At 46.5% G+C, this 24,114-nt stretch overlaps 1 protein-coding gene across 1 annotated transcript in view; it reads right to left on the reverse strand.

Moving 5' to 3' along the window:
- Positions 1–5,022: 5,022 nt before the first annotated feature.
- LOC148524892 (neural-cadherin-like) overlaps positions 5,023–24,114 on the reverse strand; it is a 148,145-nt gene continuing 129,053 nt past the window's right edge. The window contains exons 28-34 of the mRNA XM_088471349.1: positions 23,200–23,366; positions 20,823–21,087; positions 18,737–18,917; positions 17,355–17,608; positions 16,798–16,952; positions 16,401–16,460; positions 5,023–5,881 (exon numbers count right to left, since the gene is read on the reverse strand). Coding sequence (XP_088327475.1) covers positions 5,339–5,881; positions 16,401–16,460; positions 16,798–16,952; positions 17,355–17,608; positions 18,737–18,917; positions 20,823–21,087; positions 23,200–23,366 — 1,625 coding nt within the window. The 3' untranslated portion in view covers positions 5,023–5,338. The remainder of the gene's footprint in view (positions 5,882–16,400; positions 16,461–16,797; positions 16,953–17,354; positions 17,609–18,736; positions 18,918–20,822; positions 21,088–23,199; positions 23,367–24,114) is intronic.

A 24,114-nucleotide genomic window follows, 5' to 3' on the forward strand; every position in this document is an offset into this window, starting at 1 on the left:
ACCAAGTAATATACCATCATAAGGACAACATATAATTTTACTAAGGCAGAGAAAGTGGCATGAAGGCACCCACACGTTAATACACTTTCTAAGTGTAAAAAATAAACAACAACTAGTTGACTGCATTGAACGTATTATGCTATCCCCTATGTCTTATTGAACATATATGGAAGACTAATGGCAAAATTATGCCTAGAAGCATTGGTATACTTTGTAAGGCGCTGCGGAACACTTGTGGCGCCATATAAATCAATGATAATAACTGTGTCCTAGCCTACTTCTGTCATCTCTAATCCAACATACAGTGCCATCTGCTGGTCACATTAATATATTCAGATAACAGTAAAGTACATGGTATACAGAGCCTGATTCAGCAAGGAACGCAGTTGCTAATACGCACGCAATTGGTCGATTAATTTGCATTGCGTATGCATCGCAGTGCGCATACGTGAACTAGTAATTGCAATGGGAACTGCGTTTGCAGAGGCTACGCAGACTCAGAACAGAGTGAATGACAGGAAGTGCCATTTGTGGGTGGTGACGAGGGGGTGGTCGGGAGAACGCAGGCGTGCCAGTGCATTTCAATGCTGTTACATGGGCATGCATAAATTAGAAACTGCGATACCAGACACCTCCTGAGGCCTCATAGCGTGCGCAGAAGTTAGCAAACCCTGAGTGAGGTCTGTCCTGCATTAACTGTGCGTATGGGTCCGATGTTACCGATTGTTTAGCTATGTTCCCCTAGTATACGGATGTGAGTAAGGGGAAGTGGGCGTCCTTATGTCTGGCTGTGATCGCAATGTGAATGCAAACATTTAAATATCACCGCTGATATTAGCAACTACGGTGTATAAGCAGAATAGCGATCCTTGCTGAATCCTACCCATAGTGCACATAAAAACAGGTGCTATGCCTGTAAATCCATGCTTGTACTGAAATACCAGTTTCTTGCAATGTTCCTATTTTATAGATCTGCTTTAAGACAAATTCCACAGAAGCCACATTTGCTGTAGTCACTAAATACTTCCAGTCCCCAAAAAACTGGGATAAGAATTGGCCACACCCAGATCTACACAACCATCCCCTGAATCAGTCATTTTGGGCCACTGATCCTCAGGACGGTTGGGAGTGTTTGGTGTTGAGACGTTATGTGCTATGTTGCAGATAACCCATGGATTGTAAGCTTACGAGCAGGGCCCTCTTACCTCTCTATCTGTCTGTTATTACCCAGTATTGATTTATTGCTGTTCTATTACTGTTTTGTTCCTAACTGTAAAGTGCAATGGCATATACTGGCGCTATGTAAGTAATTACCACTGCAGAGCTGCTGAATAAGACACATTACATTTAAAGCCCTCAGAACATGTCTTTTAAGTCGCCACAGGTACCGGCGTATTTATTAATGTATTCATAGTACAGTACAGCTCTGCTGCCATTTCTGTATTTGCAGCTGTATAGCATCTCAGAAGACAGAGCTAGCGCGGTAAGTGTAATAGCCTGCGGGATGCAGGCACCGGGACACGAGAGAGGGGGTGCAGGTAGGATGTAAAGGTGCATACACACTACACAATGTGTGTACGCAGCAATGTGACCGGCGACCCCCCCCCCTTGCCACGTCGGCCCCTGCTGCATCCCGCTACATGGGGTATACAGCGCTATCGTCAGGATGACCTGCACGTAGGACCGACCCGATTGTGCTTTCAACGATGTATCATTCTGATCCGTTGGAATCGGGCAAATAGTTAAAAAAATCATCTACTGTACCTTAAGACGTAACCTATTTATTTTGCATTATGTTTTATGTTCTGATTGCCAAAAACTTTTGCAAACAAATTAAAAATAAATATAAAATAATTGAAAAAAAAACAAAAAAAGCTCAGATAACGTATGGACCTGATTCACTACGGATGCTATTGCAATCGCAGCTGCCATTAAGCACGCGGGTCTGCTGTGAAAATATGCTAATGAATGCAATCGCAAAGCCGTCGCAGAACCGGCATAGAGATGCCCACTACCGCTATCTCACATCCGTAATACCCTGCAGTCCTGCGTATACATCAGTAACATCGGCCCCTCACGCACTATTATAGCAGGTCTGGCCTTACTCAGAAATTACTAACCTCGTGAGTACATGAGCTCCATATGCCGTCACAGTGGCTAATTTATGCACGCCCAAGTAACCGCGATACCAGAGGCACACCTACATTTCTCAGACCACTCCCCATCACCATCCCCAAACACTGACCTCCCATCGCTCATTTTGCGGTGGCCTTGTATCTGCGTAAGTGATCACAGTGCAAACGCAATGCTAACTCACGCATGCGCACTGCGGTGCCTACGCTTGTGCTGTACACACCATCGGCCGATCTGCATACGCTATTACAATTGCTATCTGTAATGAATCAGGGCCTATGTATGTAATTTCCTAAAAGGACTTTTAACAAAGAAAAAATAAATAATATTTATGGGCTAGTGAAAAAAAAGCTCTCAGAGTGGGGTGGATTGAATTAGTAGCAAGCCTGAGTATGTGCATGTATATCTTATATCTTATACGCACGCAACGCAGGTGCTAATATCAGTGGTGATATGTAAATGTTTGCATTCGCATTGTGATCGCAGCCTAACATTAGGACGTCCACTTCCCCTTACACACATCTGTATACTTTGTCAACATAGCAAAATAATCGGAAACATCGGACCCAGACGCACAGTTAAGGCAGGTCAGACCTCACTCAGGAATTGCTCATTTCAGCGCACGCTATGAGGCCTCAGGCTACGTATGGTATTGCAGTGGCTAATTTATGCACGCCAGCGTTCGCCCGACCACCCCCACACCCCCCCGTCACCACCCGCAAACGGCACTTCCTGTCAATCACTGCAATGGGTCTGCGTATACTCTGATCGCAATCCCAATCGCAGTGGCTGGTACGCACACTGCAATCGATGCATATGCATGCGCTGTACACACCATCGGCCAATTGCGTGCGTATAAGCAACTGCGTTCCTTGCTGAATCAGGCCCTCTATCCCTGAGACCATGGGATCTGCAATTTCGGGCCAAAATTGGGGCGTAATGGTATCAATTTGATGTGCCATTGCTGGCATTTCCATGCTGTCGTAACGGTACATTGCGGGCATCGTCTGCAATTGAATCGACCCAAAATGTTTCCCTGGTTTCATATACTTGTTGCTGGTTCTGACAAAGCCTGATTCAGAGATGGAGGCTAATGCAGTCACAGCTGCGATGGAGCATGGACCACAGCTGCGAAAATATGCTGATACCTGTAGTTACAAAGCTTACCCGAGCATAGCTGCTGCCTTCTAATCTGCGTCCTACATCGCGTACCAGCGTAACATCAACGCACATCGACCAGCCATGCAGCCCTTGCGGAAAGTCTGACCTGTCTCAAATGCCGCGGCTCTCCTGACACGCTGAGAGCTCTCATGTCATGCTGCGTAGGAGATCGCAATGGATGATTTTTGCACGCCCATGTAACGGCGTTTAAGCGCTCAGATACGCCTACATTGATCTAATCACCCCGTTATCTCCCCCAAATGCTACCTGTCACTCACTTTGTGAATGGGTTCTCTGTGCGAGTGCAATCGCAAGACATTCGCAGCGTGACTTTGACGCATGCGCAATAGCAAAAAAATGCTCGTTCTTCGTAACAATCACAATTGAGTATTTCTCCGAATCAGTCCCAAAGTCCTTATACCTATAATCTACAAGAAAATAAAATTCATAATGCCTACGGCTAAGACATCCCATGACTTGTGATAAATTATCAAAATATAACGTTTCGTAGCGAACTCAGGGCCTGATTCACTACGGATCGCAATTCTGCTTATACGCACGCACCACAGTTGCTAATATCAGTGGTGATATGTAAATGTTTGCATTCACAATACGATGGCAGCCTGACATGAGGACGCCCACTACCCCTTACATCCGTATACTAGGGAAACATAGCAAAACAATCGGTAACATCGAGTACCATCGGACCCATATGCACACTTGCACAAGCCCTGACCTTACTCAGAGATTGCTAACAGCCACGCACGCTATCAGTGCTATGGCTGCTTATGGCCACGCAGTGGATAATTTATGCACGCCCCTGCAACTGCGGTGAAAGGCACTGGCACGCCTGCGTTTGCCCGACCACCCCACTGTCAACACCCACAAACAGCACTTCCTTCCACTCACTCTGCTCTGGGTCTGCGTAGCCCCTGCAATCACAGTTCCGATCGCAATTGCTAGTACGCGCAATGCGATGCATGTGCGGAATGCAACAATCGACCGATTGCGTTCGTATTAGCAAATGTGGGCGTAATTCAGACCCGCTCGCGAGCACTGAGCGCTCGCAAGCGGGTCGATGTTGGCCCAGTGCACATGCGCACGACGGACCCGGCTCCGTCGTGCGCATGCGCGGGACCCGGATAGCGACGGGCAAGCCGTCGCTATGGGTCTCGCTACAAAGGGGGCGTGCTGTTGATGGTGAGTGACAGCACGCCCCCTTTGCTGGGCGTGCTGGGGGCGTGGCTGGCCAGACGGAGGCGTTCCCATGGTGATGTCAGTGGGAGTGCTTTCGGCTCTGCTAGGCGTTCACAAGTGATGTCAGTGGGAGTGCTTTCGGCTCTGCTAGAGCCAAAAGCACTCCAGGGCTTGCAGCAACGAGACCCTACCACTAGGGTCTCGTCGCAAGCCCGATGGTCGTGATGGTCTTGACCATTGCGACCATCTTCCTGGCCGCTCGCTATAGCTGTGGGTGGTCACCCACAGCTATACGAGCGGCCAGGAGGCCGCTCTAAAAATTCAGGACGGCCCTGATTCAGAGCGAGTGCTCTGTCAGAGCGTCCGGCTCTGAATCAGGGCCAGTGTTCCTTGCCGAATCAGACCCTCATAGTACACGTGAAATGAAGAAAGACACATCCAAATCACTGTCATGGAAACATGCTTTCTCCTAATACGTTTATTGTACAATCCATATAAAAAAGTTTCCAAACTTTTTTGACTCATGTCGCACTAGAGTTATCAGCATTTTTGCACAGCACCCCTGAGCCAAAAGTTTCTTATTTAAAAATTCAGAAAAAAATTAAATGAAGTAAATTGTGCTTCTATGTCACCCTTCGGTTCTGTTATGTGGCGGTTGACAGGGCTGCACTAGTTTTTGTCCACACGTTCTTTGATTGGCAGTAATTAGCACTGGTCTTGCCTATCGCACTGACTAAATATAATTTTTTTTGGTACTGGACCACCAACCCGAGGCACCCCTGCAAGTGCCCTGAGGCACCCCAGGGTGCCACGGCACACAGTTTGGGAACCACTGGTCTAGTTTAAATTAATGCTGCGCTGGTACTTTAGCTTGCGGGTCTGACGTCTGGTACAGATCTCGGAGTCTATCAAACTTTGATCCCCATTCGCATAGGTATTCATAACTGAAGTCTTCATCAGCACAGGAGGAGTACAGAGAGCTGAGGCTCCCGGCTACCGAGCCAGCGCCCTCTGTAGAGTAGGTGTGGAGGGCATCTGGTGGGTGGCTTTTCTTATCATTATCCATGGCTAACACAATCTGGGACATGTAGGCCTGAAAGTAGGGGACACTGGTCTTGGTGTTAGCCTTTCCGTGATGCCCTGGTCCTCTGCATCTATCTACATTGGGTATGTGGTCAGTCTCTATAAGATGCCCTGGTCCTCCTGATCTATCTACATTGGGTATATGGTCAGCCTCTATAAGATGCACTGGTCCTCCTGATCTATCTACATTGAGAATATGGTCAGAACTGTGACACAACTTTGAAGTTCTGGGGTCATTTGAGGTAGAACATAGTTGATGGGTGTTTGCTCTTATTGTTTTTTTGAGTCTCTGAGGGTAATATCCATTCTGAAAAGAGAATAACATCAGGTCAGTTATAGAAAGTCACTAGTGATTGTTATCATTACATTTACAAGTTCGATAATATATGTTTTTAAGCAACATATTAAATGGTACAAAGCTGCCAAAATTGGTGAATGTTCTGGTCAGTTACTAAAAACAACAACTGTTTGTATCTGACATACTGTGTCTGTCACCGGTGGGGCTGTTGATCAGTGGCGTAATTAAGGGGGGTCAAGCAGGGCGTGTGCCCTGGTACTGACCGCCCTAGTTAGGCAGTGTAGCGCAGTGTGTGCGGTCAGCGCTACACATTTACAAAAGACCAGCGCTAGGCTTCCCTGCCGAGGCCTTCCCTCCCCCTGAGCGCTTACCCAATGGCGACAGGAGAAGGGTGGGAGGCAGGCAGTCTCAGGTTGTGCAGTAACACACACATCGCCGCCAGTGCGGCAGCAATGTGTGTGTTAACCAGCAGCCAATGAGAGTCAGACAGACTCTCATTGACTGATGAACTACCACTGCAAGAGCCGGCTCCTGCAGTGAGTAATGGGAGAGACGTCATGATGTCATGACGTCTCTCCCATAATGCAGAGCGCGCCAGCCTGGGAGGACTGACGTGCGGCGCCGGGAGCAGTGGCTGGAGCCGGAGCGTGGATTCAGGCAAGTGTATTTTTTTTTACTTGTGTTGTGTGTCTGCACATCGGGGGGGGACCACTACTGGGGCACCATTACAGGGGGGGAGCATTACTGGGGGCACCATTATTGGGGGGACCACTACTGGGGGCACCACTACTGGGAGTGGGGCACTACTGGGGACTACAACTGGAGGGGACTACTATTGGGGGCACCACATCGGGAGGGGGGGGGAACTACTACTGGGGGCACTATATCAGGGGCTTACTACTAGGGGACCACTACTGGGGGCACTAAATAGGGAGGAAAACTACAGGGGGCACTGGATAGGTGGGATCACTGCTGGGGGCCTAAATAAGGGGGACCACTACTGGGGGCACTGCATAAGGGAGGGGACTACTGCTGGGGGCACTATATAAAGGAGCACTGCATAAGGGGGACCACTACTGGGGTCCTGAATAAGGGGAACTAATGAGGGGCTGCATAGGGGGGACCACTACTGGGGGCATTGCATACTGGGGGTACTGTATAAGGGGAACTAATTGGGGGCTGCATAAGAGGGAGCACTACTGGGGGTACTGTATAAGGGGCACTACTATGGGCCTGCATAAGACGGACCACAACTGGGGACATTGCATACTGGGGGTACTGTATAAGGGACACTACTGGGGTTAAGGTGCATATGGAAAGGAATGTTCAGAGTGACGATAAAGGGGTGTGTCATGTTGACGCCCCATTTTTAAGTGACCACGCCCATTTTTTTTATTATTATTTTTGCCGTGCGCGCCTACTGCGCACGCCCATAGGGGGGGGGCAACAATTTTACATTTCCCTGGGCTCCAAATACCCTAGTTACGCCGCTGCTGTTGATAGTTGTACACAAATGAGAACTAAACAAATAATGAGAGAAAACGATAAGCAATGAGCCGTTCTCATTATTAGCTCTAATCCAATTCTTATGGCCTGATATGGTATACAAGGTTTGGTGTAGGAATAACTTTGCTGCCGAGTAGCTGATGCAGAGAGCCCCATATTACCCCTAAACCTAAAATATATGTTGTTTAGCGGGTTGGACCTTGAAATTTGAAACAGAAACCCCCCGTGGAGCAGAAGGGCACACAGGGTTTTCTGTCCTCCCTGAGCTCGCCTTAGGACACCTGCGTTACGTTTTCCTTTAATTATTAGTGATGTTTTAAACCTGCTGAGACTTGCAAAAGCCGGCGCTCTGTAAGTGTACCCCTGAATGAAACACATTTCAAGTTCAGTCAATGTAGGGAGGATGCAGGACCTATTGTGCCCTTCTGCAGGCGCCCAACCATCTGAGATGTATGCTAAGCAGTGAGTGTGCATACTGCACATCTCTCTGACTGCTAGCACTGACTATGCACTACTCACGGGAAGCATGCACCTAGTATGCAGTATGTACGTGTGTATGCACCATGAATTATGCCCAATGACTGCTAGCACTGACTATGCACTACTCATAGGGAAGCATGCACCTAGTATGCAGTATGTACGTGTGTATGCACCATGAATTATGCCCAATGACTGCTAGCACTGACTATGCACTATTCATAGGGAAGCATGCACCTAGTATGCAGTATGTACGTGTGTATGCACCATGAATTATGCCCAATGACTGCTAGCACTGACGTATGCACTACTCACGGGAAGCATGCACCTAGTATGCAGTATGTACGTGTGTATGCACCATGAATTATGCCCAATGACTGCTAGCACTGACTATGCACTACTCATAGTGAAGCATGCACCTAGTATGCAGTATGTACGTGTGTATGCACCATGAATTATGCCCAATGACTGCTAGCACTGACTATGCACTACTCACGGGAAGCATGCACCTAGTATGTAGTATGTACGTGTGTATGCACCATGAATTATGCCCAATGACTGCTAGCACTGACGTATGCACTACTCATAGGGAAGCATGCACCTAGTATGCAGTATGTACGTGTGTATGCACCATGAATTATGCCCAATGACTGCTAGCACTGACTATGCACTACTCACGGGAAGCATGCACCTAGTATGCAGTATGTACGTGTGTATGCACCATGAATTATGCCCAATGACTGCTAGCACTGACTATGCACTACTCATAGGGAAGCATGCACCTAGTATGTAGTATGTACGTGTGTATGCACCATGAATTATGCCCAATGACTGCTAGCACTGACTATGCACTACTCACGGGAAGCATGCACCTAGTATGCAGTATGTACGTGTGTATGCACCATGAATTATGCCCAATGACTGCTAGCACTGACGTATGCACTACTCACGGGAAGCATGCACCTAGTATGCAGTATGTACGTGTGTATGCACCATGAATTATGCCCAATGACTGCTAGCACTGACTATGCACTACTCATAGGGAAGCATGCACCTAGTATGCAGTATGTACGTGTGTATGCACCATGAATTATGGCCAATGACTGCTAGCACTGACGTATGCACTACTCATAGGGAAGCATGCACCTAGTATGCAGTATGTACGTGTGTATGCACCATGAATTATGCCCAATGACTGCTAGCACTGACTATGCACTACTCATAGGGAAGCATGCACCTAGTATGTAGTATGTACGTGTGTATGCACCATGAATTATGCCCAATGACTGCTAGCACTGACTATGCACTACTCACGGGAAGCATGCACCTAGTATGCAGTATGTACGTGTGTATGCACCATGAATTATGCCCAATGACTGCTAGCACTGACTATGCACTACTCACGGGAAGCATGCACCTAGTATGCAGTATGTACGTGTGTATGCACCATGAATTATGCCCAATGACTGCTAGCACTGACTATGCACTACTCACGGGAAGCATGCACCTAGTATGCAGTATGTACGTGTGTATGCACCATGAATTATGCCCAATGACTGCTAGCACTGACTATGCACTACTCATAGGGAAGCATGCACCTAGTATGTAGTATGTACGTGTGTATGCACCATGAATTATGCCCAATGACTGCTAGCACTGACTATGCACTACTCACGGGAAGCATGCACCTAGTATGCAGTATGTACGTGTGTATGCACCATGAATTATGCCCAATGACTGCTAGCACTGACGTATGCACTACTCACGGGAAGCATGCACCTAGTATGCAATATGTAGGTGTGTATGCACCATGAATTATGCCCAATGACTGCTAGCACTGACTATGCACTACTCATAGGGAAGCATGCACCTAGTATGCAGTATGTACGTGTGTATGCACCATGAATTATGGCCAATGACTGCTAGCACTGACTATGCACTACTCATAGGGAAGCATGCACCTAGTATGCAGTATGTACGTGTGTATGCACCATGAATTATGGCCAATGACTGCTAGCACTGAATATGCACTACTCACGGGAAGCATGCACCTAGAATGTAGTATGTATGTGTGTATGCACCATGAATTATGCCCAATGACTGCTAGCACTGACGTATGCACTACTCACGGGAAGCATGCACCTAGTATGCAGTATGTACGTGTGTATGCACCATGAATTATGCCCAATGACTGCTAGCACTGACGTATGCACTACTCATAGGGAAGCATGCACCTAGTATGCAGTATGTACGTGTGTATGCACCTTGAATTATGCCCAATGACTGCTAGCACTGACGTATGCACTACTCATAGGGAAGCATGCACCTAGTATGCAGTATGTACGTATGTATGCACCATGAATTATGGCCAATGACTGCTAGCACTGACTATGCACTACTCACGGGAAGCATGCACCTAGTAAGTAGTATGTACGTGTGTATGCACCATGAATTATGCCCAATGACTGCTAGCACTGAATATGCACTACTCACGGGAAGCATGCACCTAGTATGTAGTATGTACGTGTGTATGCACCATGAATTATGCCCAATGACTGCTAGCACTGACATATGCACTACTCACGGGAAGCATGCACCTAGTATGCAGTATGTACATGTGTATGCACCATGAATTATGCCCAATGACTGCTAGCACTGACGTATGCACTACTCATAGGGAAGCATGCACCTAGTATGCAGTATGTACGGGTGTATGCACCATGAATTATGCCCAATGACTGCTAGCACTGAATATGCACTACTCATAGGGAAGCATGCACCTAGTATGTAGTATGTACGTGTGTATGCACCATGAATTATGCCCAATGACTGCTAGCACTGACGTATGCACTACTCATAGGGAAGCATGCACCTAGTATGCAGTATGTACGTGTGTATGCACCATGAATTATGCCCAATGACTGCTAGCACTGACGTATGCACTACTCACGGGAAGCATGCACCTAGTATGCAGTATGTACGGGTGTATGCACCATGAATTATGCCCAATGACTGCTAGCACTGACGTATGCACTACTCATAGGGAAGCACGCACCTAGTATGCAGTATGTACGTGTGTATGCACCATGAATTATGCCCAATGACTGCTAGCACTGACGTATGCACTACTCATAGGGAAGCACGCACCTAGTATGCAGTATGTACGGGTGTATGCACCATGAATTATGCCCAATGACTGCTAGCACTGACGTATGCACTACTCATAGGGAAGCACGCACCTAGTATGCAGTATGCACGTGTGTATGCACCATGAATTATGCCCAATGACTGCTACCACTGACGTATGCACTACTCATAGGGAAGCATGCACCTAGTATGCAGTATGTACGTGTGTATGCACCATGAATTATGCCCAATGACTGCTAGCACTGACGTATGCACTACTCACGGGAAGCATGCACCTAGTATGCAGTATGTACGTGTGTATGCACCATGAATTATGCCCAATGACTGCTAGCACTGACTATGCACTACTCACGGGAAGCATGCACCTAGTATGCAGTATGTACGTGTGTATGCACCATGAATTATGCCCAATGACTGCTAGCACTGACTATGCACTACTCATAGGGAAGCATGCACCTAGTATGTAGTATGTACGTGTGTATGCACCATGAATTATGCCCAATGACTGCTAGCACTGACTATGCACTACTCACGGGAAGCATGCACCTAGTATGCAGTATGTACGTGTGTATGCACCATGAATTATGCCCAATGACTGCTAGCACTGACGTATGCACTACTCACGGGAAGCATGCACCTAGTATGCAGTATGTACGTGTGTATGCACCATGAATTATGCCCAATGACTGCTAGCACTGACTATGCACTACTCATAGGGAAGCATGCACCTAGTATGCAGTATGTACGTGTGTATGCACCATGAATTATGGCCAATGACTGCTAGCACTGACGTATGCATTACTCATGGGAAGCATGCACCTAGTATGCAGTATGTACGTGTGTATGCACCATGAATTATGCCCAATGACTGCTAGCACTGACGTATGCACTACTCACGGGAAGCATGCACCTAGTATGCAGTATGTACGTGTGTATGCACCATGAATTATGCCCAATGACTGCTAGCACTGACTATGCACTACTCATGGGAAGCATGCACCTAGTATGCAGTATGTACGTGTGTATGCACCATGAATTATGCCCAATGACTGCTAGCACTGACTATGCACTACTCATAGGGAAGCATGCACCTAGTATGTAGTATGTACGTGTGTATGCACCATGAATTATGCCCAATGACTGCTAGCACTGACTATGCACTACTCACGGGAAGCATGCACCTAGTATGCAGTATGTACGTGTGTATGCACCATGAATTATGCCCAATGACTGCTAGCACTGACGTATGCACTACTCACGGGAAGCATGCACCTAGTATGCAGTATGTAGGTGTGTATGCACCATGAATTATGCCCAATGACTGCTAGCACTGACTATGCACTACTCATAGGGCAGCATGCACCTAGTATGCAGTATGTACGTGTGTATGCACCATGAATTATGGCCAATGACTGCTAGCACTGACTATGCACTACTCACGGGAAGCATGCACCTAGTATGTAGTATGTACGTGTGTATGCACCATGAATTATGCCCAATGACTGCTAGCACTGAATATGCACTACTCACGGGAAGCATGCACCTAGAATGTAGTATGTATGTGTGTATGCACCATGAATTATGCCCAATGACTGCTAGCACTGACATATGCACTACTCACGGGAAGCATGCACCTAGTATGTAGTATGTACGTGTGTATGCACCATGAATTATGCCCAATGACTGCTAGCACTGACGTATGCACTACTCACGGGAAGCATGCACCTAGTATGCAGTATGTACGTGTGTATGCACCATGAATTATGCCCAATGACTGCTAGCACTGACTATGCACTACTCATAGGGAAGCATGCACCTAGTATGTAGTATGTACGTGTGTATGCACCATGAATTATGCCCAATGACTGCTAGCACTGAATATGCACTACTCACGGGAAGCATGCACCTAGTATGTAGTATGTACGTGTGTATGCACCATGAATTATGCCCAATGACTGCTAGCACTGACGTATGCACTACTCACGGGAAGCATGCACCTAGTATGTAGTATGTACGTGTGTATGCACCATGAATTATGCCCAATGACTGCTAGCACTGAATATGCACTACTCATAGGGAAGCATGCACCTAGTATGTAGTATGTACGTGTGTATGAACCATGAATTATGCCCAATGACTGCTAGCACTGACATATGCACTACTCACGGGAAGCATGCACCTAGTATGTAGTATGTACGTGTGTATGCACCATGAATTATGCCCAATGACTGCTAGCACTGACGTATGCACTACTCACGGGAAGCATGCACCTAGTATGCAGTATGTACGTGTGTATGCACCATGAATTATGCCCAATGACTGCTAGCACTGACATATGCACTACTCACGGGAAGCATGCACCTAGTATGCAGTATGTACGTGTGTATGCACCATGAATTATGCCCAATGACTGCTAGCACTGACGCATGCACTACTCACGGGAAGCATGCACCTAGTATGCAGTATGTACGTGTGTATGCACCATGAATTATGCCCAATGACTGCTAGCACTGACGTATGCACTACTCACGGGAAGCATGCACCTAGTATGCAGTATTTACTTGTGTGGTGAAAAGTTGACACCAAACTGCTGACAGGTTCTGATTGACAACAGTCTAAATGTCGACATGGACATTTGGTCAACGGGTAAAATGTCGACATTCCTAAATGTCTACATGATTACATTGTCAACATGTTCATAATGTAAACATTTAACTTGTCAACACCAAATGTTCAAAAACAGATTTTTGCCTTACTTTAACCTTAAACCTAACAATAACACAAAAATGTACTGTCGACCTATTGGTATTGATATTCTGACTGTATACATTGTGACTGTCAAGATTCTGACTGGAACCCCTATTTACCAAGGCTTTATACAATGTACTGAGATTGTAGTGTCGACATGCTAAGCGGTGACATTTGACTGTGTTGACCTAAATACATGTCTACAGAATGATGGTCGACCTAATGACCATGTCAACATTTTTACTGTCTACATTCAGATCCAGTCGACCGTTATACTGTTGACCTTTTATATCACACCCCCTTCTTCCAACTCCTACGGTCATTTGCTGTTATCGCGCATTTGCATATTTTCATATTCTGGGACCCACAGTTTGAATTCACACAAAATACAATATGCAACCTGGGTTAATACTATATCTCTCTCTCTCTCTGCCTGTTCTCTAAGTGTGCAATAACCAATCAGCTAATTTGTACATCTGATTGAATGGTTTGGGTTACTGTACACGTGAACTTTCTCTATGTTGATAATGTTCCACATCGAGTGACCTCTCGTATAACTCAACTTGCACTATATGTATGGTCTCTGTCACTAGACTTGCACTATATGTATGGTCTCTGCCACTAGACTTGCACTATATGTATGGTCTCTGCTACTAGACTTGCACTATATATATGGTCTCTGTCACTAGACTTGCACAATATGTATGGTCTCTGCCACTAGACTTGCACTATATGTATGGTCTCTGCCACTAGACTTGCACTATATGTATGGTCTCTGCTACTAGACTTGCACTATATGTATGGTCTCTGCCACTAGACTTGCACTATATGTATGGTCTCTGCCACTAGACTTGCACTATATGTATGGTCTCTGCCACTAGACTTGCACTATATATATGGTCTCTGCCACTAGACTTGCACTATATGTATGGTCTCTGCCACTAGACTTGCACTATATGTATGGTCTCTGCTACTAGACTTGCACTATATGTATGGTCTCTGCTACTAGACTTGCACTATATGTATGGTCTCTGCCACTAGACTTGCACTATATGTATGGTCTCTGCCACTAGACTTGCACTATATGTATGGTCTCTGCCACTAGACTTGCACTATATGTATGGTCTCTGCTACTAGACTTGCACTATATGTATGGTCTCTGCCACTAGACTTGCACTATATGTATGGTCTCTGCCACTAGACTTGCACTATATGTATGGTCTCTGCCACTAGACTTGCACTATATGTATGGTCTCTGCCACTAGACTTGCACTATATGTATGGTCTCTGCCACTAGACTTGCACTATATGTATGGTCTCTGCCACTAGACTTGCACTATATGTATGGTCTCTGCCACTAGACTTGCACTATATGTATGGTCTCTGCCACTAGACTTGCACTATATGTATGGTCTGCGGGGGACGGGGGTTTAGGGGAGGGAGGGGGGGGCGGTGCAGGACTCGGGAGACTTGACTCCTTTTATGGGTGGCTGCCCATTTTGGGATAGTAGGCTAGTATGTGTTGTGCAGATATTCTGTACCACATCCTATGCCACTATACATAAAGCCTAAATATTTTCAGATCTCACCAATAACTTTACATTTTGGAGAGATTGTCACAATGGATATGTCTTCCTCACAGTAAGGTACGATTGTGTCTGACTAATCATATTATCAACTCTTTTAATACTTATTTTCCTCTGTTTGTTAATACAAAGTAGGCACAGAAATTCATAGTAAATAGCAGAAGCTTATCCAGCAGACCTCCTTAGGCTGTGTACACACGGGTGTTTATGTACGTCTCCCTAGCTTTCGCCTTTTGGCAGGTGCCTAGAGAAGAGAAGGACACTGACAAAGAGATTGCTTCAATTCTTTCTCCCTCTGCCATGTCTTAGGGCCTGATTCAGACATGGACGCTATTGGCACCGTCGCTGCGCCTTTGTATGCAGCGGCTGTGCGAAAATATGCAAAAGGCTCAGGAGGCGTATTGTGTACAAAGGCGCCCTCAGCCGTCTTCTGTGATTCGCTGCTTCATCCGTAGACGCAGCATCGGATCACCATCGTGATCACTGGGCAGGCATCGGCCATCTGAGTAACCCACAGCTCCGGTGCCAAGGCCAGTAAATCTGCATCTGTAGACGCAGTCACTGGCCTAGGCACTCCCACAAAACGGAGACGACACGCCTCCACAACGGTCCTAGTCTCCTCCCCCAAATGGCAGGCTGCGGCTTCCCCTGCGTCTGGAACTGCAGCAGTATTATAGTCAGTATGTAAATGTTGAATATGCCAGTCTCTGCCACAATCATTAATCATGTCCCCTGAGTTAACTCCTCCCACGCCTGCGCGCTCTATCATGTTCCTAGTTGGCCGTGTGCTCACCTGGTCACTCAGGTCATTGCAACTCAGGGATGGCCGACTGTCAAGGGGCGGAGTCACAGCAAAAACATGAAAAATGGCTGCCTGCAGAGACCGGCAAGCTGGCATTTTCAGTGGGTATTTTGTGAAAACTTCTCCCCTGAAAGAAAATAAAGCCAAAGCCTGGTGTTCTTGTGAGGTGTAATCAACAGACAGCTTATTTTATTTAAAAATAAATAAGTTAAATCCAATACATATTCATAAATACAGGGATATTAAGGCAGTTTCTACTTACAACAACCTTGGTATCATTGTGGATTACTGTCCCACTTAGTCTGTCTGCTTTCTTCCAGCGCTGAAAATAACAGCAAAAGTGACTATTATTTCCTTGTGACATTGCTTTTTAGAAGTTATAGAGCACTTATGAGGCATGTACAGTGTTGGCAGCCATTTTGGGAGTGACATCTGCATTTGTTTACTTAACCATTAGCTAAAGAATAATGGTCTTGCTAAGCTGTATTCTCACGCACATTAGTGCAGGAAAAATGTAGCTGCTGTGACGTGTGACTTTAATTGCAGTACAATGACACTGCACAGTATGAATATATAATATAATCTTTAAATCATGGGGTTTGTTATAAGGTGTACAAATGGGATTATTTACTGCAGAAGGCGCTGTGTGATGGCCATACCTGCTCATGCTCTCCTCCACCCTCTTCATTATAATGTAAGACATTCTCTCTGATGTCCTCCCAGCTCTCATGTTCTGCGGGTATGTGGTAAACTCCTCCTTTACGAAACTTCGACCTTCCCCATTGACTCCATACTGTGTAGGAGACTAACAAGGCTGCAACAACAGGAATATACATTTTTCTTTGGTGAAGGAAGCTCCCCCAGTAAAATCGCAGGGACTGTCTGGCAGTAACAAGGACTTTCCCATGGGAAGCGTCCGGACTGCAATAGCAGAGAACACTTCCCATGGGAAGCCACTCCCCTGCTATTACGGCAGCCCTTACCGGCTTCTAGGGGCTGCAGCCGATGCAGTCCCTAGCAGCCGGCCAGTTTGATCATTTGTGTGCATCGGCGTGATTGCAATGCGCACAATTTAAGACCCCCTGGCTAGAAAGGAGCTGGACTGGTTAAAGCAGCTCTATTCTATCTTTAACACAGCCTCTGCGCTATTATATGAGAAAACAGGTGAAATATAAAAAAAACATCCCACAGAAGAGGAAAATGGCCGCCATCTCACCTATGAAGATCAGGAGACACATACTGATGGCTAGAATGGATCCTGAGCTCAGACCGATGGTCCTCCCTGTCTTGTTCTGGGTGTTCTCACAGGCCCTCCCCTTGTATCCATTCTTGCATTGGCAGACATATTTATTCTGGGAATGCACCACACAAGTGCCCCCGTTCTTACAGCTCCATTTTGTGCAGGGTGATGGGTGACACTGCTTCTGTTCTGTCACATTACTCATCACCTCCACTTTGTCTGCTGGGCATCTGAACAAGAAGAATTCATGTTACAAATACAATGTTGGATATATTGGCCTTATCACCAGAATGAGATAAGTGCACACCTCAATATTCCACCTTAGGTATTCCTGTCACTCACACAACAAAGGCACTTCTGGCTGCAGGGGCATAACTTGGTTGCAAAGGGGCGGTCGCACGTAAGGTAAGTTGAATGAGGGCGTGTCACAGGCGGGTAGGTGGAACTACGCGCTATGCAGAGTTGTGCGCACACAAAAATCCACCTGATTTCAGATAGATCTCTTGCACTAGATATAAGGCTGGCACAGGTGCGTGCTGATAATGACGACAGGTATTACATATGGAACAGGGCGGTGTGGTCGCATTTCCGTGCATACAGTATGAGTGCAATTGCGGCTGATTTGCACGCTACTATGAATCATATATTAATGATGTTGCCAGTTTCTGATGAACTGATCAGATATATTCATGAAATCAGCCTCGGCCCAGAAATTCTCTGCATGTTGGCTACAGATAGGCCTCAACATTTGTGCCAACAAAAGGACTTTGCTTGTGGGCACCAACTAACAAACAGAGGTTTCTGTACATACGCACATTAGCAGCCTTAGAATAAAGCATATATAAGGCATTCAGCAGATCCCTCCAGACAGTTACCTGCACAAAGCACCCAATATATTCAACCTTACAACGCTACATGGAGAGCCACAGCTAAAGCTTCAAGCAGTCACAGTCTATGATTAAGGAAGCACTGAGGCCCTTTAAATCCAAGCATTCATCAGCATGGAGTGCTATTTTCTCCATGTGGTGCTCCGGCTTCCTCCCATTGGGCAAAGGCATACTGGCAGCAGATTAATTTTCCATGGTGTGAGAGTACGTGACAGGGAAATTAGACTGTAAGCTCCAGTGGGAAATGCTTAAATAAAACTGTCCGATTGCACAGTACCCTGGAACACGTTGGTTCCATGTAAATGAAGGATAACAGCAAAAGCAGCCAGAAAATACATTGGTTATGTTGCATTTGTCATTCAAGTCATTGGTCACATAACTACTGCTGCTACAGTCATACACAGCAGGAATAGCCTGGGGACATCTACATTACTAATATAACTTTACAATATTTGTGTTGGTGCAGCGTACCTGCACTCATACTTTCTCCATAGATCGATGCAGATGAGATGAGATGCACAAGGCAGGCTCCTGCATACGTCAGTGTGGCAGCCATTGCTGACTCCCTGCACGCTGGCCACAGAGCCGTACTCGTTCCCCTCTTCACCCAATGGCAGCCAGTGCCCATTGAGGCGCAGGTCACGCAGGCATCCTGTTCACAAAAGCGACATTCTCAGGATATAAACACTCATCCATTAAACAGACAATACACAAGAGATCATTGCTGTTGTTGCTCCAGCCTACAGCTCAGGAACATTATATTCCCATCCTGTTCCAAGCCTGATGAAATGTAAATAAACACCTCTGAGCATGGCGTTATTTGCAGACACCTAAAAGCAAAGTTCAGCAAGTGTCTCTGAAAGGTAAATTAATAACACATGCTATATTAACTAGGAGTTTGTCCAGTAAGCCATTTAAAACCAGACACAGTATACACGTGTATTCAGCACTGCATAGTTTTGCAGGCTGTACGTTTCACCTGTGTCAGGTTGACCTAGCAATCCAACACTTACGAAACTGGCATTGGATTATGACCAGGAGTAGGTTAAGTAGAGATACTAAAAAACTAAAACAAGTGTTGCCGTAGCAACCAATCTTGATCTTGCTATAATTTTCTGGAATGTACTAGATAAATGAAAGTTATAGTCTGATTGGTTGCAATCAGCAACACCTCCATTTGTCCTTTATATAGGCTTTAGTAAATCTTAGGGACTCATTCATTTACCGCGCGGGGAGTAGGGCGATAGCCTCAGACTTTTACGCCTGAGGCTATTCAAGCAAGAGCTTTTTTAATCGCGCGGTAAGTCTGCTGCTAACTCGCCTTAACCCATGGATTCCGGGATAAGTAATAGGAGCTATGGCTTAAAACGTTTGCGGCTGCTGCAATAATAGCAGAAAACCCTATATAACGCGGACGTCTGTTCGAGCCTCAGGAGGAGGTGAACAGAAATCCGCGTGCAGTGGGCAGTAATTGAATAGCCCTGGGCACTGCATCGCGGGTTTTTAGCCCTTTGAGGCTAATTGAGTTTGGCCCTTAAACTCCCTGGTAAATGGGTTGTTTACCATGGTAATACTATACTTGCCTACTTTTGCACTGTCTCCTCCAGGAGAAGCCCAGAGGAGAGATGCAGCGGATTGGAGATGGGGGTGAGGCCCAGTGACAGGGCTGGACTGACCATCGGGCACTTCTGGCATTTGCTAGAAGGGCCGATGGTGTCAGAGCCGGTACGAGGAGGGTGGAAGTACCCCCTTCCTCCACTCCACACCACCGGATACATGATATTCGGTCAGGGGGAGGGAAGGGGTGGCGTCAGTGGTCCGGGAAGAGAGGGGGGCGTGCCACGCGGCCAGGCCCCTGTGACTTGTGGCACGCCCCCTTCAAGAGAGCGTGCGCACAGGACGGACTGCCAGGGATGATGTACAGCCCCAGTCCGTGTACTCGCAGCAATATCCTTTCCATAGTTCCCACTTCGTTAGGAAGTAGGCAGGCTGCAGGAGGGCCACCAACTCTTTCTGGGTCCGGGGGTCAGCTCCCAAATTCGGGAGTCTCCTGCACCTTCTGGGAGAGTAGGATAGTATGGGTAATACTGTGCTTTTCTCTGTATTGGAAAATACAAAACAGTTGCGAAATCTTTATTTATTTTTTAAATAAATCTTGCACAATTTCCTATCCAATATTCTGTTAAACTACAGATATATATATGTCTAACTTAAAGCCTGTTTCTAACGCTTAAAGTCTGTTTCTGGCAGCCATTTTCCTGGTGACTAGAGGAAAACTGAAGGACGTTTACATGAATGACTGAGGCAAACGTCCAATCAGGAGCCAGCTGTCATTTGACTCAAGAGTATTGAACCTTCTAAAGAGGACAAGAGGAAATGATGGCCATTGCAACTAATCAGCTTCGAGCTATCATTGATTTAGTTCATTCCATAAAAAGATAGGAAGAATCTGATTAGTTGCTATAGTCAACTTCTCTACTTTTCCTGTTTAGGTTTGATACATCTCTCTCCCATTTGTGTTGGATCTGTACTATAATGACTACACAGTGACACTTACCCTGAAAACCATTCTCCGCTTGTTGCGGCAAGCTGTTTCCTAGCAACACACTGGATGTGTCAGCATCAAACAGCCAGTTTCTCCCAATAACAGATGTTACTTCGCGGGCACCACCCCCTCTGTCAATACGTAATGTGAACACATTGCCATAACGCTCCATGTTCAGAAGCGTCCACTGCCCGTGATCTATTCGCAGATCTGGAAGTCTGATCATGTGGTTTCGCTCTCCAAAGTTGAAGTAGACAGCAAAATGTCCTCCAGCAATCTGCAGGAGACAAAAATACACAGAAAGTATAATGTTATATACTGTACATACCTCCCAACATGACCCTCTCCAGGAGGGACACAATGCTCTGGTCCTGGACTTCCCAGGTAAGAGGCTGGGCTGCAGCACAGTTCAAAATTCAAATAGGGGAGACACACCAACTGTCATTTCACACGCTGCCAAACATCACTGGCTGGGACTCAGTGGCAGTTGGTGTGACTCCCCTATTTGAATTTTGGACTGTACTGCAGCCTCACCTCTGGAGCCGCCACCAATCATAAATTACCAGGGAAGTCCAGGACCAGAGCATTGTGTCCCTCCTGGAGAGGGTCATGTTGGGAGGTATGTATACAGATACAGTGGTCATCAAGGGTTGGGTACGGGATCCCGACAGAATCCAGACCCAATTAGGTAAGTGTCATAGCCCTAACCCCTAAAAAAACAGTCTCCTCTGCCTGCACTTGGTAGGACGGGGGAGAGCGATTGCACTGATCGCCTCCCCCTGGATCTGCCCCTTGCTGAGGGACACAATGGCATTCTGCAAATATAAGAGGGGGGCATGCCGCGCGGCCAGGCCCCTGTGACTTGTGGCACGCCCCCTTAGAGAGAGCATGCGCACAGGGCGGACTGCCAGGGATGATGTACAGCCCCAGTCCGTGTACCCGCAGCATTATCCTTTCCATAGTTCCCACTACGTTAGAAAGTAGGAAGGCTGCAGGAGGGCCACCAACTCTTCCTGGGTCCGGGGGACAGCTCCCAAATTCGGGAGTCTCCCGCACCTTCTGGGAGAGTAGGATAGTATGGTTAATACTGTGCTTTTCTCTGTAGGGGAAAATACAAAACAGTTGCTAAATCTTTATTTATTTTTTAAATAAATCTTGCACAATTTCCTATCCAATATTCTGTTAAACTACTATAAATGTCTAACTTAAAGCCTGTTTCTACAGCTTAAAGTCTGTTTCTGGCAGCCATTTTCCTGGTGACTAGAGGAAAACTGAAGGACGTTTACATGAATGACTGAGGCAAACGTCCACTCAGGAGGCAGCTGTCATTTGGCTCAAGAGTATTGAACCTTCTAAAGAGGACAAGAGAAACTGTTGGCCATTGCAACTAATCAGTTTCGAGCTATCATTGATTTAGTTCATTCCATAAAAAGATAGGAAGAATCTGATTAGTTGCTACAGTCAACTTCTCTACGTTTCCTGTTTAGAAGGTTTGATATATCTCTCTCCCATTTGTGTTGGATATGGGATCCTAGCAGTCAGAATACCGACAGCGGCATCCCGAAAGTCAGAATTCCGACCCAATTAGGTAAGTGTCATAGCCCTAACCCCTAAAAAAAAACCAGTCTCCTCTGCCTGCACTTGGTAGGAGGGGGGAGAGCGATTGCACTGATCGTCTGGCTGAGGGACACAATGGCATTCTGCAAATATAATTTTTTGTAAGGAGATGTCCTTACATTAGGCCACACTCCTTGCCAGTAGCCGGGACGGCCAGGCTCTCTACAGCCCTGAGCGGAGAGGGTGGGACTGAGCAGCAGAGACGGAGGTGTAGCGGGACAGAGATGGGTCAGAGCAGCAGATAGAGAGGGGGCAGGCCTGAGCGGGGCAGACTGAGGGGACCTGGCATATGCCGAGTCCCTTTTCTAGTTATAAAGGGTTTGTGTTTTAAGCTTGATACCCAGGGGCGCATTTATAATGGGAGGGGTGCGGTGCACATGGGCCCCTGGGTCTAGGGGGGCCCACACCGCACACCCTGCACCCATATTTAGTAGTACTTACCAAAAAATCACAGGGAAAATGGCATCCATTTTCCCAGTGACTCGCGCACACGCAGGAAAAATGTCCCCGGGTGCCATTTTCCCAGAGACCAGCGCATGCACATTAGATTCTGGTATGAAGCCGCAATCTACTTAGCTGACAGAAAGGAGGGGGGCCAAACGGAGGCTGCACACAGGCCTCCTCATCTCTTAAAATGCCCCTGTTGATACCCTTCACTAATCTTCCATTCAAACATCAACATTATATATCATCCAGCCTAAATCACATACATGTGGTTACTGGCGATTTATTCAGATTTGGGGACCTAACTGGCGGGTTCCACATGTCTCACCTCCAGCCGCAGGAAAGAAGATCTGTCTTTTGAAGCCAAGTGGAGGATAGTAGAAGAAGACACTCGTGTGCGAAGCATAAGCTGTACGTGTGTACTGTGCGGGCTGAGAGAATGATGGATTACAAGATGGACCCAACTTCCTCTTTCAAAGGTCCATTCCTGTAGAGCTGGCAAAAACGTAGCACAATTATAATCTAATAGTATTAACATAGGCAGCCTATTTTACATTTCCATCAATTCATGTTATGTGACATGTTAATATCTTCTTCTAGTTGTTGATGTCAGAGGAGCATATTCTGCTTGTAGAACTGTCCTTTAATAAACTATTTTTTGGGGGGTCAGATTCTATATTATTAAATACATTTAAGGGCAGTAGTGCAAACAGACAGATATAGGCCTGATATAAGGCAGGGGTGTATCTATAATGGGTGCGGGGTGCTGAACGAAAACTTATGCAGAAGCCCCCTCATTTGTTACAAGGATATAAGGAACAGGAGGAAAGAAGCAGTCAGATCACATAGGGGCTGATTCGGATGCAGTGGGGTGTTTTTCCTTCCATGCATGCCTCTATGTCATGTATCTCATGTATCCACATAACTCACACACAGAGTCGTAGCTGCGATAGAGGCGGACACGAGACGCGCAAATGTGTTGAAAGCATTCCTAGACAGTGACAGGGAGGTCGCTTAGAGCACGCACGAAGATGGTCCGTATTATGGGCGTGTTATGGGAGTGTTGGGGACCACACTCAGACAGAGAAACTGCAACTGCCATGGTACAAGCTATGGTGCCATATAAGGACGCGGGAGTGGGAGTGTCAATGCTTGCACAATCAGTCGCTCGGATGTACACAAGGTAAGGAGCCTGTATGCCGTTTGCCTAAAGTCGCAGACGGGCCAAAAGATGCGTCAGTCT

This window comes from Taudactylus pleione, unplaced genomic scaffold (genome assembly GCF_031769625.1).
Source record: "Taudactylus pleione unplaced genomic scaffold, aTauple2 ptg000114l, whole genome shotgun sequence".
NCBI lineage: Eukaryota > Metazoa > Chordata > Amphibia > Anura > Myobatrachidae > Taudactylus > Taudactylus pleione.